This window comes from Pantherophis guttatus, chromosome 1, assembly GCF_059756535.1.
Source record: "Pantherophis guttatus breed Tessera chromosome 1, ASM5975653v1, whole genome shotgun sequence".
In the NCBI taxonomy this organism is placed as follows: Eukaryota; Metazoa; Chordata; class Lepidosauria; order Squamata; family Colubridae; genus Pantherophis; species Pantherophis guttatus.
This window is the reverse complement of record NC_142063.1, coordinates 36,468,251-36,488,846: the sequence shown is the minus strand read 5'-3', so window position 1 is coordinate 36,488,846 and position 20,596 is coordinate 36,468,251. Positions and strand designations below refer to the sequence as shown.

The 20,596-nt window shown below is 37.2% G+C and overlaps 2 protein-coding genes across 12 annotated transcripts in view; one reads left to right on the top strand and one right to left on the bottom strand.

Moving 5' to 3' along the window:
• The window catches only part of AHNAK2 (AHNAK nucleoprotein 2), a 98,319-nt gene extending 93,955 nt beyond the window's left edge, over positions 1-4,364 (top strand). For all 4 annotated transcript variants that reach the window (XM_087871768.1, XM_087871763.1, XM_087871764.1 and 1 more), the window contains one exon: positions 401-4,364. In XM_087871768.1, coding sequence (XP_087727894.1) covers positions 401-3,978 — 3,578 coding nt within the window. In that variant the 3' untranslated portion in view covers positions 3,979-4,364. The remainder of the gene's footprint in view (positions 1-400) is intronic.
• Positions 4,365-13,937: 9,573 nt separating this feature from the next.
• The window catches only part of CEP170B (centrosomal protein 170B), a 72,307-nt gene continuing 65,648 nt past the window's right edge, over positions 13,938-20,596 (bottom strand). For all 8 annotated transcript variants that reach the window (XM_034418579.3, XM_087871779.1, XM_087871782.1 and 5 more), the window contains one exon: positions 13,938-19,905. In XM_034418579.3, coding sequence (XP_034274470.1) covers positions 19,670-19,905 — 236 coding nt within the window. In that variant the 3' untranslated portion in view covers positions 13,938-19,669. The remainder of the gene's footprint in view (positions 19,906-20,596) is intronic.

Genomic DNA, 20,596 nt, shown 5'->3' with positions numbered 1-20,596 from the left:
CTAATTGCATCTGTCTGGCTGATGATCTTAACTGGGGCTTATTTTGGGGCTAGGGCTTATATTACGAGCATCCTGAAAAATCATGCTAGGGTTTATTTTCCAGTTGAGTCTTATTTTCAGGGAAACAGGGTAGATATGGAAATCGGTTTACCTACAGTCTTAATTCCTTCACTTAATGTCAGTTTTAAAATGAGAGTTATAACCAGATGATGTCGATAACAAAAATGATAAATCAGTAGCAGGAATCAAGGTTCCTAAAATGAAAGCATTGGGAATTAAAGTAGAAAGACTGAAATATTTGTAAGTGGAACAGAAATTAAAATTAAAACCTAAAGTTGTATATAAGAAAATTAAAAGGTAACATTTCAAATGGCTAACTCTGGGATCTCATTTTCTACAGGAAAAGTTCCAGATATTGCTGTAGGCCTGTCCAAGGACGTTGATGTTCCCCAGCTGAAAACAACAACGGATATTATTGATATTGCAGTGGAAGCTACAACATTTGAAATGGAGTCTGATGTACTTGGTGAAAAAAAGGATGTTTTGGAACAGAAAATAAAAATGCCCCAAATTATTAGAGCTGATGTGAAGACTGCAGCAGTAGGCATACCATCTGTTGATATTTCTGTCACACAGTCAGAGGTAAGCACTCAGGATTTACATGGTGCAGCTAAGGAAGCTAAGGGACAGATAACTAAGAGAGGAAGTTTAGATGGAGAAGAAAAAGGACATTTCAAAATGCCTAAATTCAAATTGCCCTCATTGAGCTGGTCCCCTAAAAAGGAAGCGAGCCTTAAAACAAATATAAAAGAACCTCTGGAAGAATCTCATCTTGGCATAGTATCAGATGATATGGGCACAGAACTAAAAGTAACTCTTTCGGAAGATCAAGGAGTTCATATTGATGGAAATGTAGACATAGCCACCAAAAAAGGTCAAGTAAAAAGACCTCATTTAATTATGCCCAAAATTTCACTGTCTAAGACAAAGCTACCAAAAGCAGAGGTAGATATAGTAGTGGAAGGTGATGGAGCTTTGGTGCAAATACCTGACATAGAAAGCAGTTTTACGACAAGAAAAGTAGAGGAAACAGAAATAAGTGTAAAAATGCTGAAAGGTGAAATCAAAGAAATCAAAACATTCCAGACAGATACAGATATCAGCTTACCCAAAACTGATATTAAGGTGTCCATGACAAAAAGTTCATTTGAACAGGAATGTTTAGAAACAGAGTTCAAAGGTGACATTTGTATGGACAGTGCAAGTATGAAATTTGATGGTACAGAGGGGGAGTTTAGGATGCCAAAACTGAAAATGCCAAAGTTTGGCATTTCAGATCTGTCAGAAAATGAAATTTCAGATCTGTCAGGCAGTGGAATCACTTTATCAAAACCTGAATCTGATGCCTCTCAGCTTCAAATGACTACAGAATCTGGTGAACTTGGTGGGAAAGCTCAGCCCTTACAAGTTAAAAGTGATGAAGGAATTTCCGATGAAATTCAGACTGAGGAATCTCAGAGTTGGTTTAAAATGCCCAAATTCAAAATGCCTTCATTTGGTCGAACTTCAAAGGCAAAAAAAAGTGATGCTGAAACTGAAGATATCACTGGAGAAGCTCATGTTACTGAATTACAAGTTGAAGTAAGATCTCCTGAAGTTGTAACCATCTCAAGGGAACTTGACAGTGAAAAAATCTCAGAACAAAAAGTTATGCTTCCTCAAGAGGATGTTAGAGTACAGAAAGAACAGCAGTCTACCACTGACCAATTAATGGGTGGCAGGAAAGCTAGTGACCTGGAGCCCAAAATGTATGCTGATATAGTTAAAGATGGTGCAGAAGGACAAAGTTCTCAAACTGGGTTCATTGGCGCTATCCCAAAGATGGATATTGATAGAAACATCCCTAAAAGTGAGATGACCATTCAACAACCTGAAGTCATACCAGACACTATAGCAGTGGCTGAGGTACCATCTACTGAAATTACTATGGGAAAGAAAATTGATGCTACTATTACAGATCCAGAACCTTTACAAAGCCTTGATACACAACCTGAAGAGATGGGGACTGAAAAGAAGTCACCCAAAAAGGATTCTCAGGGAAAAGAAAGTATATTCAAAATGCCAACATTCAGTGTGCCTTTGTTTGGATGGTCCACCACAAAGAGCAATGCCATTGTTCCCGGTATTGAATCTGACCTAGAAGAGCCTGCTGTTACTCTTTCCAAAGTTAAAATGGATGTTTCAATCACTGATGAAGACTTTGAAATCATTGATTTCCCAGTTGAGGGCTTTGAAAAAGATTTGCCTAAAGAAGGTGAAGTGAAAGCAGAAGAGAAAACAAGTAAAACAAAAGCATCCAAATTCAAGATGCCAAAATTTGCCAACTTGCGCAGTAAATCTCAGGATGTAGAAATTCAGGTTGATTCACCAAAAGTGCAGACTGAGGTGTCATTAGTTAGACCCGAGGGAGAAACATCAGGAATCCAAGTTCAGGATAAAAAACCTGGAGATGCAGAAGAAAGTTTCCAAATGCCCAAATTCAAAATGCTCAAGTTCACACACAGAATTTCTGAAGGAGAAAAACTGACTTCAGAAGAGACAGTGGATATAAAGGATACTGCTGATGATGATATTTCTCAATTGCAGTTCAAGACTACCTTCCCTGAAGAAAAAGGAGATGATATTCAGAAATCAAAAGTCAGAATTACAACACTGTCTGAACCTGACATTCAGAGACCACAAGTTGGAAGTAAATTCCAATCTACAGACTCTTCTTTTGTGGATACAACAGTGTATGTGCATAAACAAGAGCCAAAGGAATTCAGTGCTGAATTTCTTAAAGAGAAAATAGAGACTATGGACAGTAATGTTCAAAAGTCAATCGCTAAAATTACAACACTGAAGGAGCCAGATATTCAAAGAGCACCACTTGAAATTAAACTTCAGCCTGATGATCCATTTAGTTCAAGTGAACCAGTGCAGGTTAAAGGATCAATCACTGAAAGTAAAGAAATAAGGATGGAAAGTAAATCTACCTTTGGTTGTGGTGATGATGCTGAAATACAGGAATCTTTCTCCACTCAAATAGTAAAAGAATCTGAGATTCCTCCATCAGAAGTTAAAACTGCTGCCTTTGGATTTTCGCTTCTCAAAGTGAAAATCCAGGAATCACACGTGAGCTTAGATGTACCAGTCAAGTTATCTTCTACAAAATGTATGGGTGAAATATTTGAGGATAAGGATCATCAACTTTCAGGTACAGGAGAAGCAGCACAAAAGGCTGGTTTGAGTGAAGTGAAACCATCTGATAAAGATAAGGATATAACTTATGAATATATTGAAGGAACATCTTCTGCTGCAACACTGACGACGCTTAAATCTTTCACAGTTGACGTACAGTCTTCTAGTGAATTTGCAGAGAGTCACTCTGAGCTAATAGAGATATCTAAATCTGCTATAGAAATTGCAGAGGAAACGGCATTTGCAAGTAGTACAGACGAGGTCACAGATGAAAATGATAGTAAGAGATCTGGTAGATTTAAACTTTGGTTTCCAAGTATTGGGTTTTCTCCCACTACGGATGACACAACATCAGATTCAAAACCTGAAGCTCAGCCGAAAGTACAGCCTGATGATTCATCGAAATTAGACAGTGACACTGCCAAAGAAACTGAAAAAACAGGATGGTTTAAATTTCCTAAATTAGGTTTTTCATCTCCAACAAAAAAGAGCAAGGAAGTGGGCAAAGAAAAGGAAACAGATTCAAAAGAAGGAAAGGGTGAAGAAAGTCCAACAGACAAAAATGAAACTTTCTTTGATGCTCAGGAAACCTTATCACTCAAAGAAAAAGAAGAAAATGAAACCTCAGGTGATATGTCATCAGAGCCCATTGTTTCATCTTCAGCAAGAACTGAACTGATCCTCTTAGAGAAAGGGAAAGCCGAACCCAAACACACTCCTGAAGACTCATCAAAATAAAAGTGTTTCTCCCTCCATAGAAATAAAAATACAATATCATCTTGAAAAGTATTTTTTAAAAAATCAAAAAATAATATTGCCGTCATTTCAGCAAAATAAATAAAATGCTACCTTAAAATGATCTTTAAAATACTTTATATTGCAATAGTGTTTATAAGTTCAAGGCATAGTCTTACGTGTCTAACAAGTATTATCTGCAGTATGAAATACATGTATAAGAAAATCCAGACAGATGATGGACCCCACTATTGATTAAATATATACATAGTTCCAGTGAAACCAACCAAGATATTGTCTGCTAATTTCTGTAAAGATATTCTTTTGCCTGATCTATTTTAGAGAAACCAAAGCAAAGTGAGAGATTAAATATACTGTTCTGAAAATTACAGTGATTTTGTGTGGGATTATTTGCAAAAAGTAATAAGAAATTAGTGCTGCGAGAAATAGAAATATATTTCTCCTTTTTTAGACTTATTTTTTTAACTACATTTATGCTGCTATCTTATTAAAAACATCATTCTTAAACTACTCACTCTAAGTAAACTAGATAAATGGAAGTAAGAATGTAAATTTTATAAAAGTTACTCTTTTTCACCCAATACAATTAATTGAGTCAGTCAAAAATATAACAGCTGGATTTGCACATCCAAAATTTGATTAGTTTTTAAACTTAATTTTTTTTCTAATTGGCATGTGATGTGAACCCAATCTACAAGCCAAGAAAATGGGTTAATTCAGTAGCATGCTTGGTAAATAAAGCCCATCATCTCATCCACAGTTCAGGTGAATTATTGGGAGCTACAGCAATTGTGTATCTATTATAAATCTATGTTATTGCCTGTGGTGACTTAGTGCCATATTTTCTATTATATTGTGCTGACAAAGCTTCCAATTGATAGATATATCCTAAGCATTTACCAGAACAGCCTATCTAATTCAAATTGCTTTTGAATTGTCTGTAAAATCAAGAATCTTAATGCTGATATATTAAGAACTTTGTTGGTACTCCATCTCGTGATTAACTGTGTGCCTAGAAGTCAACATCCACTCCCTTGTTGCCACTACCTGTGAGTTTTCCAATGTGCTAAGCAACAATTTAAGGTTTTCATGCTTCTCTAGATTCTTATCAGATACAATAAAAAATAGCATTCTTCATACGACATAATGATAATGCATTCAGTTTACAACAGGATATTACTGCCAAGTAATAAAGCGAATTTCCCCTATTTTAATTCTAACACTTTTAATCACTAAAAGACAAGATTCATAAGATCAATCTACCTTAATAAAAATAATCTTTTGAATCGATCAAGATGGAAGTCCTAAAAATGGGGTCTGAAGGGGTTTAATGTCGAGTACTTCAGCGTGATATGATTATAAATTGGAATTCAAATAACCTGAGAAGACAAGAATTGTGTGTGGTGTCATCTTTGAACTACAAAGTATAAATAGAAGAGGACAAGTACACATGGTTTTAAAGAGTTCTTGGAGATGTATAGTTATTATTGGAATCTGGATTATATGATTTCTTTTTTATAAATATATAGTTTACAAAATACATATTTAAAAATTATACTAATTTATGACAAGAATGTAGAATATATTCTGGTTATGCTGCCAATATGGAAATAAAAGCAGTATTGTTTGTATTGTGATAATCACTCTGATTACAAAGTAATACTGTTTTAGCCACACGAAGATGTGCTTATCTGACAATGCTGGAAGTCTTAAATAAACCTATGCTTGACTCATAGGGTCAGGACTCCTAGTGTATTTGTGAAGAGAAGCAACATACCCCAGAGAGATTTCAAATGGAAGCCATACTTTTTAAATTCCACAATATCATCTCCACTGGTGGTATGAAAGCCCACTGTGTTTTCAGAGGTCTTTGAGAGGACCCTGCATTGGTAAGAGTTGCCTATTCAGGTTTTCTTTCCAAGTCTTCCCTTTCCCCATTTTAATCAGATGGGGATGACATTTTCTACTCTAGGAATTTATAACTTCATTGGTAGAAGTAGAACAAAATACAGATTTCAGGGAAATTAATATATATATATTTTGGAAGGTGATTAAGTAAAAAGGCCTGCAGCAGAGTGAATGGGATTAAAAATACTCTATCTCCGTGATAGCGAACCTATGGCATGCGTACTGGAAGTGGCACGCAGAGCCATCTCTCCGGGCAGGCCAGCTGTCGCCCGTTGCTCTTCCAGGTTTGGCTAGCTGGTCTTTACAAGAGCGGGAGTGCCGGAAACTGGAAGAGCAGCTCCCTGGGGTGCATGCATGCACCAGGAAGCTGAGCTTCCGGTTTCCAGTATGCACATGTATGCCGGGCAGCTGGTCTTCATGTGCGCACATGTGCCAGAAACCGGAAGACCAGGTGACTGGAAGCACAGCCGGGAAACTGCTCTTCCAGTTTCCAGCATGCTCCCATTTTGGCACTTGGTGCCAAAAAGGTTAGCCAACACTGCTCTATCTTATCATTTAATGGCTGCAATTCATTCCAGTGAAATAGTCACTAAGCAAACTACATGACTAAGAGTGTGTGTGTGTGAGAGAGAGAGAGAGAGAGGGAAATTGCAAAGATTTCTAGTTACTGCTGTCTCACTCAGATAAAGACTTCTCATGCAGCAACACCAGCCTCACTCTCAATCATGCATTGTTGTAAGGGGCAGAAATGTGAACATTTGTCAGAAAATGTTTTTTCACTACTGTTTTCCTGCTATAAATAATTGTATTTGCAACAGTTTTTAACTGGGGCCATTGCTAAATGAGGCCTGGCTACAGAAGAGATGAAATTATTTGAATTGAAACTAAAATGAGAAGCTGCTAGCAGGAGTACTTTAGATATGTATGGGTACGACAATAATAGAGTATGTTGAAGAATGGAATGAAAATGAATTAGTGTTAAAGAAAAAGTGATGAAAAAAATATCAAATACTGTCCCAAGTGTCAAAAAGTGATGAGGCTGCAAAGATATAACAAGAAATGTTAAAATATGGATGGGAGTACAACTTCTTTACCGTATCTGAAGACTGCATCTATATCTGACAATTGGAAGATGCTATAATCTGGCAGAAGCCTGATTAAAAAGCCAACAAGAAAAATACGGAAAGTGTTCATATACAAAATAGTTTCACATTTCAACCATTCATTGAGGAAAAAAGAAAGCTTGTTGCATTTGTATTTGTTTAGAGAAAACAAATGATTAAGTAAACAGCCTTGAATTATGGAATATTCAATGGGAATGAAGTATTTAAGGTGGTAAAACTAGAAGAGATAATTACAAATGAATGGGTATGAATGAATGTGGACTGAAAACAAAACTGACCAGTTCATAGAACATTGAGATAGTTTAGTCCTATAGAAGGAATAGATCAAATTACAGAACAACTAACTGAAGAAAGAGTGAAGGGACCAAAACAAAGGGAAGTCCAAGAAAGTTGTGGTTGGGTGTATTTGATAATATCCTCAAAAAGGTGGACAGTTTAAAGAAATGAAGGGAAAACATGATGAAGTTTACTGGAAGTAAAGGTGGGATACGGAGATATGCAATGAATGGAGTTAGTCCATAATCTAATTTTAGCTATGTTGCCTTTGTTTCTTATCTCCTACTCTTATGTTTGTTAGCTACTTTTACTCCTTTTTTGTGCTCTGCAAAGCATGTTCATACCAAAATGGAGTACCACGATGAGTTAATATACTCTCATCAGAAGCTATATTAATTAAAGAAACATTCCTACCAACATTAGCACACAAGAATTTCTAATTCTAATCTTTTTTAGGCAATTGAGACTTTAAATTTTTCTACAGTAGTTCTGCCTTAGTGCTTTACTTAGCATAGCTTTTCATTTAAAGAGCACTCGGGTGACTGAAGCAAGACATAACGTTTCTCAAACATTGCCATCTTGTGGTATTTGGCAAATAACACAAGGCTTTAACCTATTTAAATAATAGGCTTTGATCTCTAAGCTGCAATTTGCAATGATAGAGCCAAAGTTTTGTAAAGAATTCTTTAAGTTTAAAATTCTTATTTCATGTACATATTTGAAATCTGGATGTGGTATAAATAAACATAAAATTCAGCTTCTGTGGGGTATGTTCCTTTGCAATTGGGTTAGACTAAAAATACCACACTATAGAAAAGCACTTTATTGAGCGGTGGGTATCATGAATCAAGTATCCTAATCAGTGGTGGGTTGCCCCCAGTTTGCACCAGTTCTATAGAACCGGTAGTAAAACCGGTGGGAGGCTCCGCCCACTGACCCTGATGTCATGAAAATGCTTCTGCGCATGCGCAGAAGAGCATGTGCACAAGCAAAGCAAGCCTGCGCGCGTGGCCCCTTTGCGAACCGATAGTAAAGGTAAGTAGAACCCACCCCTGATCCTAATCCATCTGCCAATTCATACATGTTCTTTTAAAACAGCTTCCAGTCAACCCCTTATACACAATGTTAAATGCGAGTGCAAAAAGCAACTTGAAAGACATCATAAAACCTCTTTGATGAAACTTACTTCCATGAAATAAAGCATTTTCCATCTGGTGTTAATTTAAATTCAACACACAGCAAATTTATGAGTAAATTTTCATTAGAAATAATTTCATTTTACGGTTTAAATTCCATCTTTCCAAGCACAGTCCTTCTGCCCAATAAGATCTTCCATATTTATGCAGTATTTAGAATTTATTTAGAATTCCAGTCTGACTTAGTAATACAGGAGCAATTACTCCTGTATTATTAGATTTTTCTTTGAAGAACCTGTTGCCTGTTTTGCAATAAGTCCCATGCCTGCACTGATAGCGAAGTTTTCTTCACACCAGACTTTGAAGTGCTTAGAAACTATATAAAATAAAAGAGTACAATATTGTAGTATGCATTTACTTATTACATATTAACTCCCAAAAGGGCAAAGTCCACAGTTTATTTTAAAAATTGTCTTATTTATCACGGTCCTTCCACAACTTTCTGTTGAGAACTCAAAGAATATATAGGAATCTTTCAAGTGTGCCTTCCATCATTTTGTTGCCTATGAGGGCTGTTATGCTGAAAGAGAGTAATTGATCATAGTCACTCAGAAACTTCCATAGGTAGCTGGAATTTTAACCTAGATTTTGGCTTAATCATTACACCATATCGGCCTGCTGCAATGATCAATATATGATTTTGGTTAAGTGAAATGAGCATTCTTAAGCAGCTACCACTTTGAAGCACAGCTATAAAATTCAGTAGAGAAGATGAATGAGAAGAGATATGTGTAATGGTATGTGAAAGTCTTTGATTAAAGGAAGCTCTATACAAGTATAACAAGAACAAGAAGAATACGAAGAAATCCCAAGAAAAACAGTTATCAAACAAAATCAAAGATATCTACCTCGTCTATTTACTAGATACTGAGCTGAAATGTGTTTTAAAAGAAGTAACAAGGGAAACATGTTAAACCCATCAACATTCAGAAAATATTTGAAGAGTATCAGACAGAATAAATGAAGGGCAATTCTCTCTCACCCCAAAGTACAGAATATAAGCAGCATTTGAGAAAGGTTTCGAAAAGGTCAAGGTGGCAATCACAATCCTTTATAAAGGAATAATGGAATAATTGTATTCAAGTTTTAGGCAGGCATATTTTAGTTGAATACTGGGGAAAATGGCCTAACAAAAAGAGCAATTTAATGGTTTAAGAATGACTAAACCTCTGGTCCCAGTGACCAACCCAAAATGGATCCTGCAATTTCAAAATAAAAGTTTTACTCTTTTACTTACCTATATTTATTTGGGGTGGGTGGGTGTTTCTTTTTAAATGTTACACACAAATATTATAAACACACATATCCAAGTGTCCCTGGGGTCAAATTTGTTTCCTTGTGTCTAAAAGGTGACAAGGGCTCTACACACTTTAAAAAAGACTTAGAGGATGTGCTTGGCACTAGACATTATAAAAAAAGCTCTCTGGTATTCATTAAATAATTATGATCTATTTCATACATCTTCATTTTATCCAGCAAAAGTCATCTTAACTTTAAGGAGCAGATTCCCTGGAGAAACTGAATCTTTCAGGGTTACATGGAAACCTGAAAAAGATCAGGTTATTTGAATGAACAGCTCAGTGCAATATTTACCTGAAGGCCAAGCACTTTTTCCAAATCACATTTGAAGTATACACCACCTTAATGCACCCATTCACATATTTTACTCAGCAGCAAAAAGAAAGTGCTTTGCATTGTCATGATCATGATTTCCTTCTAAAATGTTTTCTTAACTTCCCAATCTATAGTCCTGGGATAATTTGATAGTCTCCTGTGCAAATTCTAACTACGCCCAACTCTCTCTCTCTTTTTTAAGAACAGCCAAGAAGGACTAGATATGGCCATCTACTGAGTTTTAGGGTGGCTTACAACACAATTTTTGAGGGAGATGATCAGACTTCATTTCTTGGATATTCACATGAATGAAGTGTTTTACTATGTATCTCTCTTAAACTTGTTAAATATTTCACATTAAAGCAGCAATGCTTTACACACATTTACAGGTAGGAACTATATTCAGTACAGCTTGTTTAATAGTTAAAAGAAACATGCTTTATTAATATGTAATCTTCATTCAAGTGCTTTGCACACTTCTATTTAATCATGCTTTCTTAGTAATCTATACTGCAGATTTATAAGGCAAGTCAGTATTATTAATTGAATTGGAACTGATCTTAATTATTCCTGAAATGATAAATCTATCTTTGGAGTATATCGTTTCAGGTGAGGCTTGACTTGATCCAGATTTGATCCTCCCATTAAAAAATACTTCCACAAAAATATTTCCACTCCAATACTGAGTTTGCTTTCTCCATGACATGCTAGTTTTCTATATATGTGTAAGAAGAAATAGTCAGTCATTGTTTGCTCCCATTTCTAGTCAGTAGTGATACAATCCATACAAATTAATTCGTGGGAGAGATCCATTTTATTCAAATTATTCAAGGACCTATGTTCAGATTTAATGATACCTCTGACACCTTGAAAGATGCCAATAGAGACCTATATACATTTTTCTGCATCATAGATAATATAAAAAATGGCTACAAGATCAAAAGTGCAATCATCGGGGCAAAATGAAGAAAGTGAAACCTAGAACAGAGAAGACATTTAATTACTATTACATATTTCAAGATACTCTCAGAGGAATCCTAACATTACACACAAAAAAAAAAAAGTATGTCCGTTTTCCTTTGGATTCCTCCACCCCTGCACAGGGGAAGAAACCTTGAATGGGGCATGAATGGAAAATGCGGATTAAACTTCCCCAAACCTATTCAAATTGCATCACCATTTATTTATTTTTCTCTCATTCTGGCAATAAAATTAAAATAAAATACTAATAAAAACAAGAAATGGGGCTAGAAATTATAGTCTCACTGCACCCTTTGCATCCTAGCAATCTATAAAAATTGCCAGTATGTAAGAAACTCAGACATCCCAATTCATGTGCTGTTGGGCATCAACATTTTAAGTTTAAGGACTAGGAAAAGAATTGGCTGAATAGCTTTGCTAATGTTCAAGGAGCAGGCTAGGATAAATTAACCTTTGTATGTCATCTGGAGTCATTAATATGAAATGGATGGCTCTTTAAATCATTTAAAATAAATAGATTTCTGGGACTAGAGCAGAAAGTCTACAATCTCAAACGGCCTGTTCAACCTAGACAGACCTCACATTGATCTGAACTAATTCAATTGTGTTATATGAACAAGCCGTATCCTTTTCATATCCTTGTTTATAATAATTAAAATGTGTCATTACATTCCAGATCAAAATTGAGAGCAGGCCATTTTTGCGCGTGCCGGGGCACTGCTGAAAAGATTTTATCGATACTCCCACAAAATGTGCGTCACAGAGGTGACTTGCCTATCCTCAGTGACTGGCATGGCAAGTTTGGTCAATTGTAAAACACTCATTTATCCAAAAACAAATAGCTGAAGTTCTTCCCAATCACTTCTTACCATGCCTTTATATTTTTTATCAATTTTACACCCCCATTTTCAATTTAGGTAAACATACTGCACCATCTTCTAAGGACCTGGGCTGCAGTCATGTTTTTGTAACAATAACTATGAGACCCATTTTTAAAACAACATTAATGCTAGAGGCTAGCACTTTGCTTTCAAATACTAACTGCCCTTTTTTTAAAGCATAAAACTTAGGGCAGCTGGGGCAGTGGGTTGGGTGGGTACAAAGATTTATAACACACAGCTTTCTCCTGCTCTCTTTATTTACCAACAGAAAGTCCTCCAAAATCCTAAATACAAGTTTCTTTCTCAACATGTCCAAAACAACATACATTCATAAATGTAGATATTGAGGCTGAATCTGCAAAGTCGTCTTTGTTCCATAATGAGGGCCTCCTGTTTCCTAATCCAGGCCATCTCAAGAGAAAACTCACCTTCACCAAGAGTCCTCAATGGCCATTAACATACAGTAATTTTAAAAATGTTCACTATTTTGGAAATTAGTCCCATCTCAGGCCTCTACAGGGCCTCTACATCAAACCAGATCTCTTGGCAACTATCGGAAGGCTGATTTAAACAAATGTTTAAAACTATTTCCCACCTGAATGGACCATTGGTTGAATTCCCACTTTACAATGAGGAAGTAATCATTATTAGATAATAATGAAAGCTAGGGATTAAGGCATTCTGATACATACCAGGCCTGTTCAGCAGAAAAGTTACACGTATGCAGTCAAGCAATTTTCCCTTGCTGTCTTTAGTTAGACACATTTGGCATGCTTTTTGGTGGAGGAAAAACCCTGCTTGTGTGGGATGGCAGGCCACACAGATTTCATGCCAACTTTTTTGTCCTGAAGGAGAGGAGGGGCACCTTTGCCATTCATTGATGAATTTTCCACCTGGCACAGGCATGGGCAACGAATTCTCTAAAGGAGCCACATGAGAAGCTGAGACTGTTGTGGAGGACCAAACCAATAAGCTGAACTTAATTCTGCCGCTCGTGCCACCCACATGTTGAGGGAGGAGGGAGCACAAAGCCATGCCTCCCTTTGCCTCAGCCTGGCTGCTGCTCTTCTTCTGCAGGTGCAGAAAAGCTTTCTCTTGCTAGCTGACTAAAGGAGCTGCTTCTCCCACTCCCTGCAGCTTACTTGTTTACTTTTTCTTTTCTAACTTCCAATTGACCTCATGCTGCCGGACAGGGAGAGCCAAAGAGCCAGATATGGCCCAGGCCCATAAAATGCCTAGGTCTGACCTAGCAGAATACGACTTTCTCTACTGATCTAATCTTGCATCTCACTTTCTAAACCACTGCTGGCGACAGAGAAGGAAAGGCAGGCAGTAACCTAAGAATTTTGAAATTCAATAGAAGTTCAAGGAGACTGCTAGAGATGAAGAGACCAAGGTGAAGAAAAAGGTAACAATGATCATCCAATGGAACCTGAAAACTAAATTCTGCGGCATGCAGTAGTCTTCAAAACTTGCACCCACCAAAGGGTTCTTTCTCTGAGATTTTTTAATTGTCCTGTTTTATTTCATTCAATATGCAATGTTGTGCCTCTATATATCATGCAAAGCTCTCATGGGGTTTTTGGGAGGAGCAGAGCTGTCTTGCAGTTCCTTCTAGCATGTTTCTATTCCACTACAACCACTTCCATAGGGATGATGTTGTTTTGGCTCCTAAAAATGTTTACTCCAAGCTCACTTGCATCAGGTGAGTAAATGGTGGAAAACAGAGTAGCAGCAATTCACCAATCCTTCTCTTCCGTGCTATGGATTTATTCCTTCCTTCCTTTGCTCCCCAGCATTTTATAGTCAGAAAGATGTCTGGAACCTTAAAAAGAAAATCTGTTCCTATAGATTCAAACAGGTGTCTATTTCGTACCTTTCCCAACTGAAGCCTCCAAAGAGATTAGCTCAGGCCTCTAACTTTGTATAAACCTGGTATGAGAATGATTTATTATAGCAAATTTGTGATAAAATTATATAAAATAACCATTTATTTTGGTTTGAAAGACATCCACATTATTCAGAAACAAAATGGTACAGATAAACTGCCTGTCAAGCAAAATAAATTACTGATTTTTTAAAAAAGAAAATCTAAGACAAAGGGGGGAAAAGCATCCTATTGAAGGTCTGCAGGAATCAGATGGATCTTATAATTATACATAGTATTTTAAAGAGGACATCAAAATGAAGTAAAAGATGAACTAAAAATGGAAGTCACTGAAACAGTTTTGAGTTACACAAAGCTGAATTTTAGTAACTCTCATACAGCTCAGCTTGCTTCAGTGTGGCATGCAGATCTAATACAATGATAGCTGTGAAAAAATGTTTTTAACAGTGGAAAACAGTTTCAGCAGAGTAACAACCAGCAGATGCTTAGGCACCACTGAACAGGGGACACAACAGAAAGTGAACAAGTAGTTTTCTGGACTTTGACAATGGCAAGATCAGGAATTCATTTGCGAAGGAAGGAAGGAAGGAAGGAAGGAAGGAAGGAAGGAAGGAAGGAAGGAAGGAAGGAAGGAAGGAAGGAAGGAAGGAAGGAATCCATTTACAAAAGTGAAAAATCAGTAGCAACTTACACTCCCACTTCTTTCAAAAGTAGGTATCTGTAAACATTCAGGGCAAACATTTCCTTTGATTCATGTAAGGATGACTTGGGGATATACACACATTAGGTTTTTAAAATGTACGGTATATATTTAAGACACTCATTGTATAGCTTAAACTGAAGTGTGCATTTAAGGTCCAAGATATTATGTAAAGAGATTTATCATTTCCAATTGGTTTCAAAGCCTTTCTGGGTACACAGGTTTCATGTGATGTAGAAAAACACTTACCCAATCCATTTCTCTCAGGTGAAATGAGAACAAGTTATTCCTTCTGCTAATGTACACAGCTGGTCATTCTTGAAAACTTGCCTCTGAAATTTGCCCTAATTTGAATTGAACCCAGCCATAGAGGTAGTCCTCACTTAACAACGGCCCTGTTTAGCAATTATTTAGCAGTAACGACAGCACTGAAAAAGTAACTTTATAGACAGTCTTTGAATTTATGATAGTGCAGCATCCCAGAGTCATTTAATTTCCATTTACATGATTCACAGCTAACTTCCAACAAGCAGTGTCAATGAAGAAGCTGGCATGAAATTATAAGTTGTAGTCATGTGATGTCTTGCTTAATTGTGTGGCATAGCAACAGAGTTGCCAGTCTTGATTGTGGTAAAACAAGGACTATCTGTATTGGCAAATGTGCAGAATCATATGTACACACACCTCTGCTTGAAATCTATACAAAAACTTTGAGACAGGCAAAAATTGCCCCCATTAACTGCTTTTATTCAGTGTTTTTACATATGTATTTATTTAGCACATTTATGTTACTGCACATTCTCAGACTATATGGTAGTATAATTACCACCAGTTTGAGAATGACAGCATTCATTCTCATTAAACAGATACAACATTCTCTCAATGAATCATACTCAATCTTGATCAGTCATTTTAACCTAAGGGGGATAAACTGTCCCCGTCCGTGCCCCCCAAATTTAAGCTACTCTGAAGAAATCAAACATTTGTCACTGAACTTCAAATGATTTGGGCTTTATAATCCTTTGAAACTGGCTAGCCAAATATAAAGGTTTTAATTAAATTTAAAAAACTGTGTATCAGCAAGTAGGTCCCGTTTGACTTTCTGCTAATCAGAATGTCAAATAAATGGGACCTAGATTACACCCACATACTGGGATTAAATGTTTAACAGGCTGTATGCATATTGCACTAGAGGGATCCAATATGAGAATATCAAAGCCACGTAGCTTCTTCCTTGACTTAAATGTATAAGAAGTAATATGCAATCTATTTGTACTATATTAATTGTATAACCTTAGTTTGTTTCAATTTTTAATTTTATGTGTAAGGTAAGCCTAAGTCTTTTTTGCTACTTGTGCTATGTCTATGTCCATGCCTTCTGGATGGTCATACATAGATGTAGTTATGGTCTAGGACAAATGTCTCACCTTAGGCTTGAAAATTTATGAAACATATGTTCATATGTGAACGTTCTTCCACATGTGTTAAGCCTGCATTTTCTAGAATTCCCCAGATAAATGTTGCCTGGGAACTTTGAAAATTCTACATTCTATGAATTTGCAATTCATTCTGTTGAGGAAAGTTGACTGAGAAGATGGCATAAAAATACAAAAGTGCTTTTCTAGGGTTTTTTTCTAAACTTACTCAAACTCAGCCTCTCTCTCTGCAACAGTATATTTGGAAGGTAATCTAATGTAGATTTGGTGCTGGCAAATATGGACTAGTGTGACATCACTAGTTAATTCACTAATTAAGGTGAAGAATTTTGATGCGTTTGGGTTGTTAAAGACGGTGGAAAAATTTGGTGAGCGGCAAGAATCGACATGTGACATCTCTATGATTCAGAGACAAGTTTACAAGCAGCCATCAGGTACAATTAAACAGAAGATGTATAAATGAATCTGTAACTGGATCAGTTTCTAATGGGAAAAGTACTGGCAACTTTTATTTGGTGCCTCAACATCAATAGCAGCATTTACATTATTTAAACCCGTGGACAATCAAGTAAAATCCAACTGGATAGCAAAGACTTCCTCTGAGCAACTAAATTGAATTCTTTCATTCATTTTCCAAACCAATTTTACTTCTACTAGAATGTAACATTTTAAATATGTTCTCTATAACAGGGGTCTCCAACCCCCAGGCTGCAGCCCACTACTGGTCCGTAACTTATTCAGAAGCGGACCACATGAGCAGCGGGCCAGTGCACATGTGCACACACTCAACTTGTGTAAGCAGCAGGGCAGTGCGTATAAACCCATGCGTGCAGCTCAAGTTGCTCAAGCTGTGTGCACATGTGGGTATGTGTGCTGGCCCACCGCTCATGCAAGCTGAGCTGTGGGCCAGCCTGCCACTCGCACAACCTGGTTCCCCTTTCCCACCCCCCACCCAGGCCACCAAGGTTGGGGTCCGCTGCTCTGTAGGATATATCCACACTATCCATCATTTTCAGACCTGAATAAATTACTATCAATACAGTAGTTCTATACTGCATTCATTTCTCAACTGTATTCATTTCTTAACTGAATTCACTTCTCGACTGTATTTAATCTGGTGGCCTTCAACAATTATTTAGAAATGAAATGAAGATTTCCCTGTGTCAAGTGATATAAATAAGTATTTCAAATAGTTAACAGTGCTGTTCTTAATCCCATCCTATTTAAAGCATTGCTGATTTGACAAATGGACAATGCATTTTAATTGGAAAAATGGGCATTTAAAAATGTTTGCAAAGTTATTCTTGATATTGGTATTAAGTTTATAATGGGCAGACATAAGACAATTATAATACTGCACTACTCACTTGACACATCATTAGCCAAACAAGTTTTAGCATCAAGGTTCAAGAAAGGATGGCACCAATATTAGAAATTGTTTTGTGGTTGGTCAATAGAGGAGGTAAGTATTAATTCATGCTTTTTGTTCTTAGGTGCTCAAATTCCCAGCACAGGAATACTGGATAACACTGAATATTGGAGCAAATTAGTTTACTTACATTGTCCTAGAAACTACATTAAACGAAAACTGTTATATAATTTCCAAGATATATCCCAGGATCTACATTCATTTGAGCAATTTTAAGGCAACAGCTACAATATCACCATTATTTGTGGCAACTTTTTGATAGTCCCCATCTTATAATTTGGAGTGGAAGGGAATATGGAATTCTGAATGGCTAGTTCCAGAGGTCAGAGAAATCCGCTCTTTGATGGAACCAAAAGTTCAGCATAATATTTACTGCAGTGTTTCTCAAATTTGGCAATTTGAAGATTTGTGAAGTCCAACTCACAGAATTCCCCCAGTCAGCATAACTTCAAGCTGCAAACTATCAATGCTTCAAACACATCTTCAAGCAGTCAAGGTTGAGAAAAACTGATCTACTGATACAACATGCTACTTTTCCCATGTTGTGTGGGATACCCATTAACACTGAACCAAGCATGAGAGGATCATCTCATGGGGGCTTGTTGAGCATGCCTTGTTGAAGGTCCACCCCAAACCCTGAAACTACATGGATATGGAGAAAGTCTGCTCAAAACAGTTTTCCTAGAGGTACAAAAAAGACCTGTACCTTTCTGCTCTTTAAATAGTGCATGAATGTCAGTGAGATTCAGACCAAGTATACACATGCTGAGTTGTGGTTAGCTTAGATTCGTACTACACAACAAGCCAGGATGAGCAACTTTTTCTGCCTAGCAGCCAAACTATATTTTTCTGCTCTGCCTGAGTCCCAAAAGGGAGATGATATCTGCCATCACTAAAGTAGCCTGAGCCATGATTTGGAAATACATTGTGTTACTGTGCAATTTATAGGCAAAATTGGTACCTGTACCTTAAGTGTTGCAGAGCCCTCCCTCTTCCCCCCCAATCTACACATACACAACCAGGGAATATTGGCTTAAAGTTTTAAAGAATGCATTTAAACTGACCCCACCCAAAATTGTACTAAGCCATAAACTGCACAAAGCTGTGCAAGGTCCAGAATGGCTCATCCACATAAATAAAATGAGATCCACACAATTGGGTTAAGCATCTTGGGCTTAAGCTTAAGCATCATGCTAAACCCAAATCAAACAAGCCACATGGTGGCTTAGCAAGTTGTGATCATGTTACTACTATGGTTTATAGATGAGTCTTGTGTCAGTTCAGGTATTCTGTCTTAATTAACAGGCCATGCTTAAAAAGACCATGTAACCTTACCACCATAGTGCTGGGGAGACATACTTGCCCAGTTGTGGAACATTTATTCTTATGCCCCTTTTTAGATAGCATATTAAAAAAAATATTCAGAGCACATAAACCCTTTGTTACATGGAGACTAACATGATACAGTAAGAATTTGGCAACCCGGCTATACAAAATCCTGATTTGGTCATTGAATCCTCTCCTACAGAACTACTTATTTGGATTTTTTCAAATGAATCACATACAGAAAACAATGCAGCCATATTCACAGCTCTCGTCTCCACTCTTTTAACCAGTGGAACAGTGAAAACTGTATGACTGGAAGCAAAATTATTCAATATCATCTTTGCTTCCTCCTCGAAGACATTTTTCAGGCAACTGCTCCTGAATTTGTAAAAGTAAGCTACGCTGCCTCACTTTACCTGACAGTATGAAAAATAAATCCTGACCAAACCATTTGAATACTCCGTATTTAAAATTAATTATACAGCACCAGCTATCCACTGTCTCAAAAAGTATATTTTCAAAATGGATTCTATATACAACTCAACCAATTGCTATGAACAGGCTATATCTGAGAACATATCAGAGCTTCAGCAATAGAGAATGAAGAATATGCAAGGTCTGCTTTGTTATGGCACAATAGAAGAATGGCACACCAAATTGTTTTCTGTTACAAAAAATTCTCATGTGGATGTGTTGTTCCACACCATTAGCCTTTCTTCCCCACAAAGGGCTTCACCCAAACGTCAACAGCCCACATAGCAGAGATTGTACCTTTCCCATGTTGTGCAATGTGCTAACAATCTAAACAACTGTTCCACGTGGACTTGCCCACAACCACTCACACACAACTCATATGCAATACTAAACGCCACAGTAAATGACATACTACAGGGTAAGCAATAGAAAATATTCTGTCAGATCACATATTTCTCCCCATCTGGAACAAATGTTTTATCATGCAGGCCAGTAGGTCCAAAGTTCAATTTCTGAGTGTAATTCATTTTCTTGACAGGTGACAAAGACTCCAACACAGATCCAGAAGTGTTGTTGGCAGTCCTGACTTTAGCTGCTTCAGGTTGTAGCACAGAACAGGTCTTGTTATTGGTGAGCAAATCCAAATTCCCGCTTGGGTCAATGATGGCGTTTATAACTGCCAAAAAGGAAAAAAGAAGCATGATCAGCCAGCCCTCTTACTAAATTCCATCCTACTTTTTCACTTGATATTTGATACCTGAGCAACAACTGAGTGCATGGACAGTGAATGGCTTCCATTTCAGAAGCATGATCTCCAGGCAGATACAGTATTTAATGTTATGAAAGCTCATTCTGTGATAGCTGCTTTGCGAAGACTGAATTATATTGATTTGATTTATATTGCTGCCCCTCTCATATATGTGACTACAGGTGGCTTACAATAAAATACATAAAATATGTGAAGTTTCCAAAAAATGCTTTAGTTAATTCAGGAGCCTCGAGCCAAGTTTCAAAAGAAATGTAGCCATTTATTAGGAGCAACATTCCGGTAATTACTCAAATGGAGTCAGCTCTAACCGCACGTACTTTCCGGGCCCCCATGACCCTGTCTCCCCCCTCCTCCCTGGGCATGTCATAAATAACATTCTCCAATGGACCACGTTGGCGGGCTGTAAAAACCCCACCCCTCCTGCTGACTCCGGTAACCTAGGATACAATCTGGAGAAAGGCATGTGTGGAATGTGTTTTCAGTTGGAGCAGCCGAGCAGCTCCGTCAGTTCTCCCTTTCCCCCCCCCCCCCCCGCTTATGGCAACTTGAAAGCTGGTCTAGAAAGCTTTGCAAGTTGACATAATACACAATATAAAAA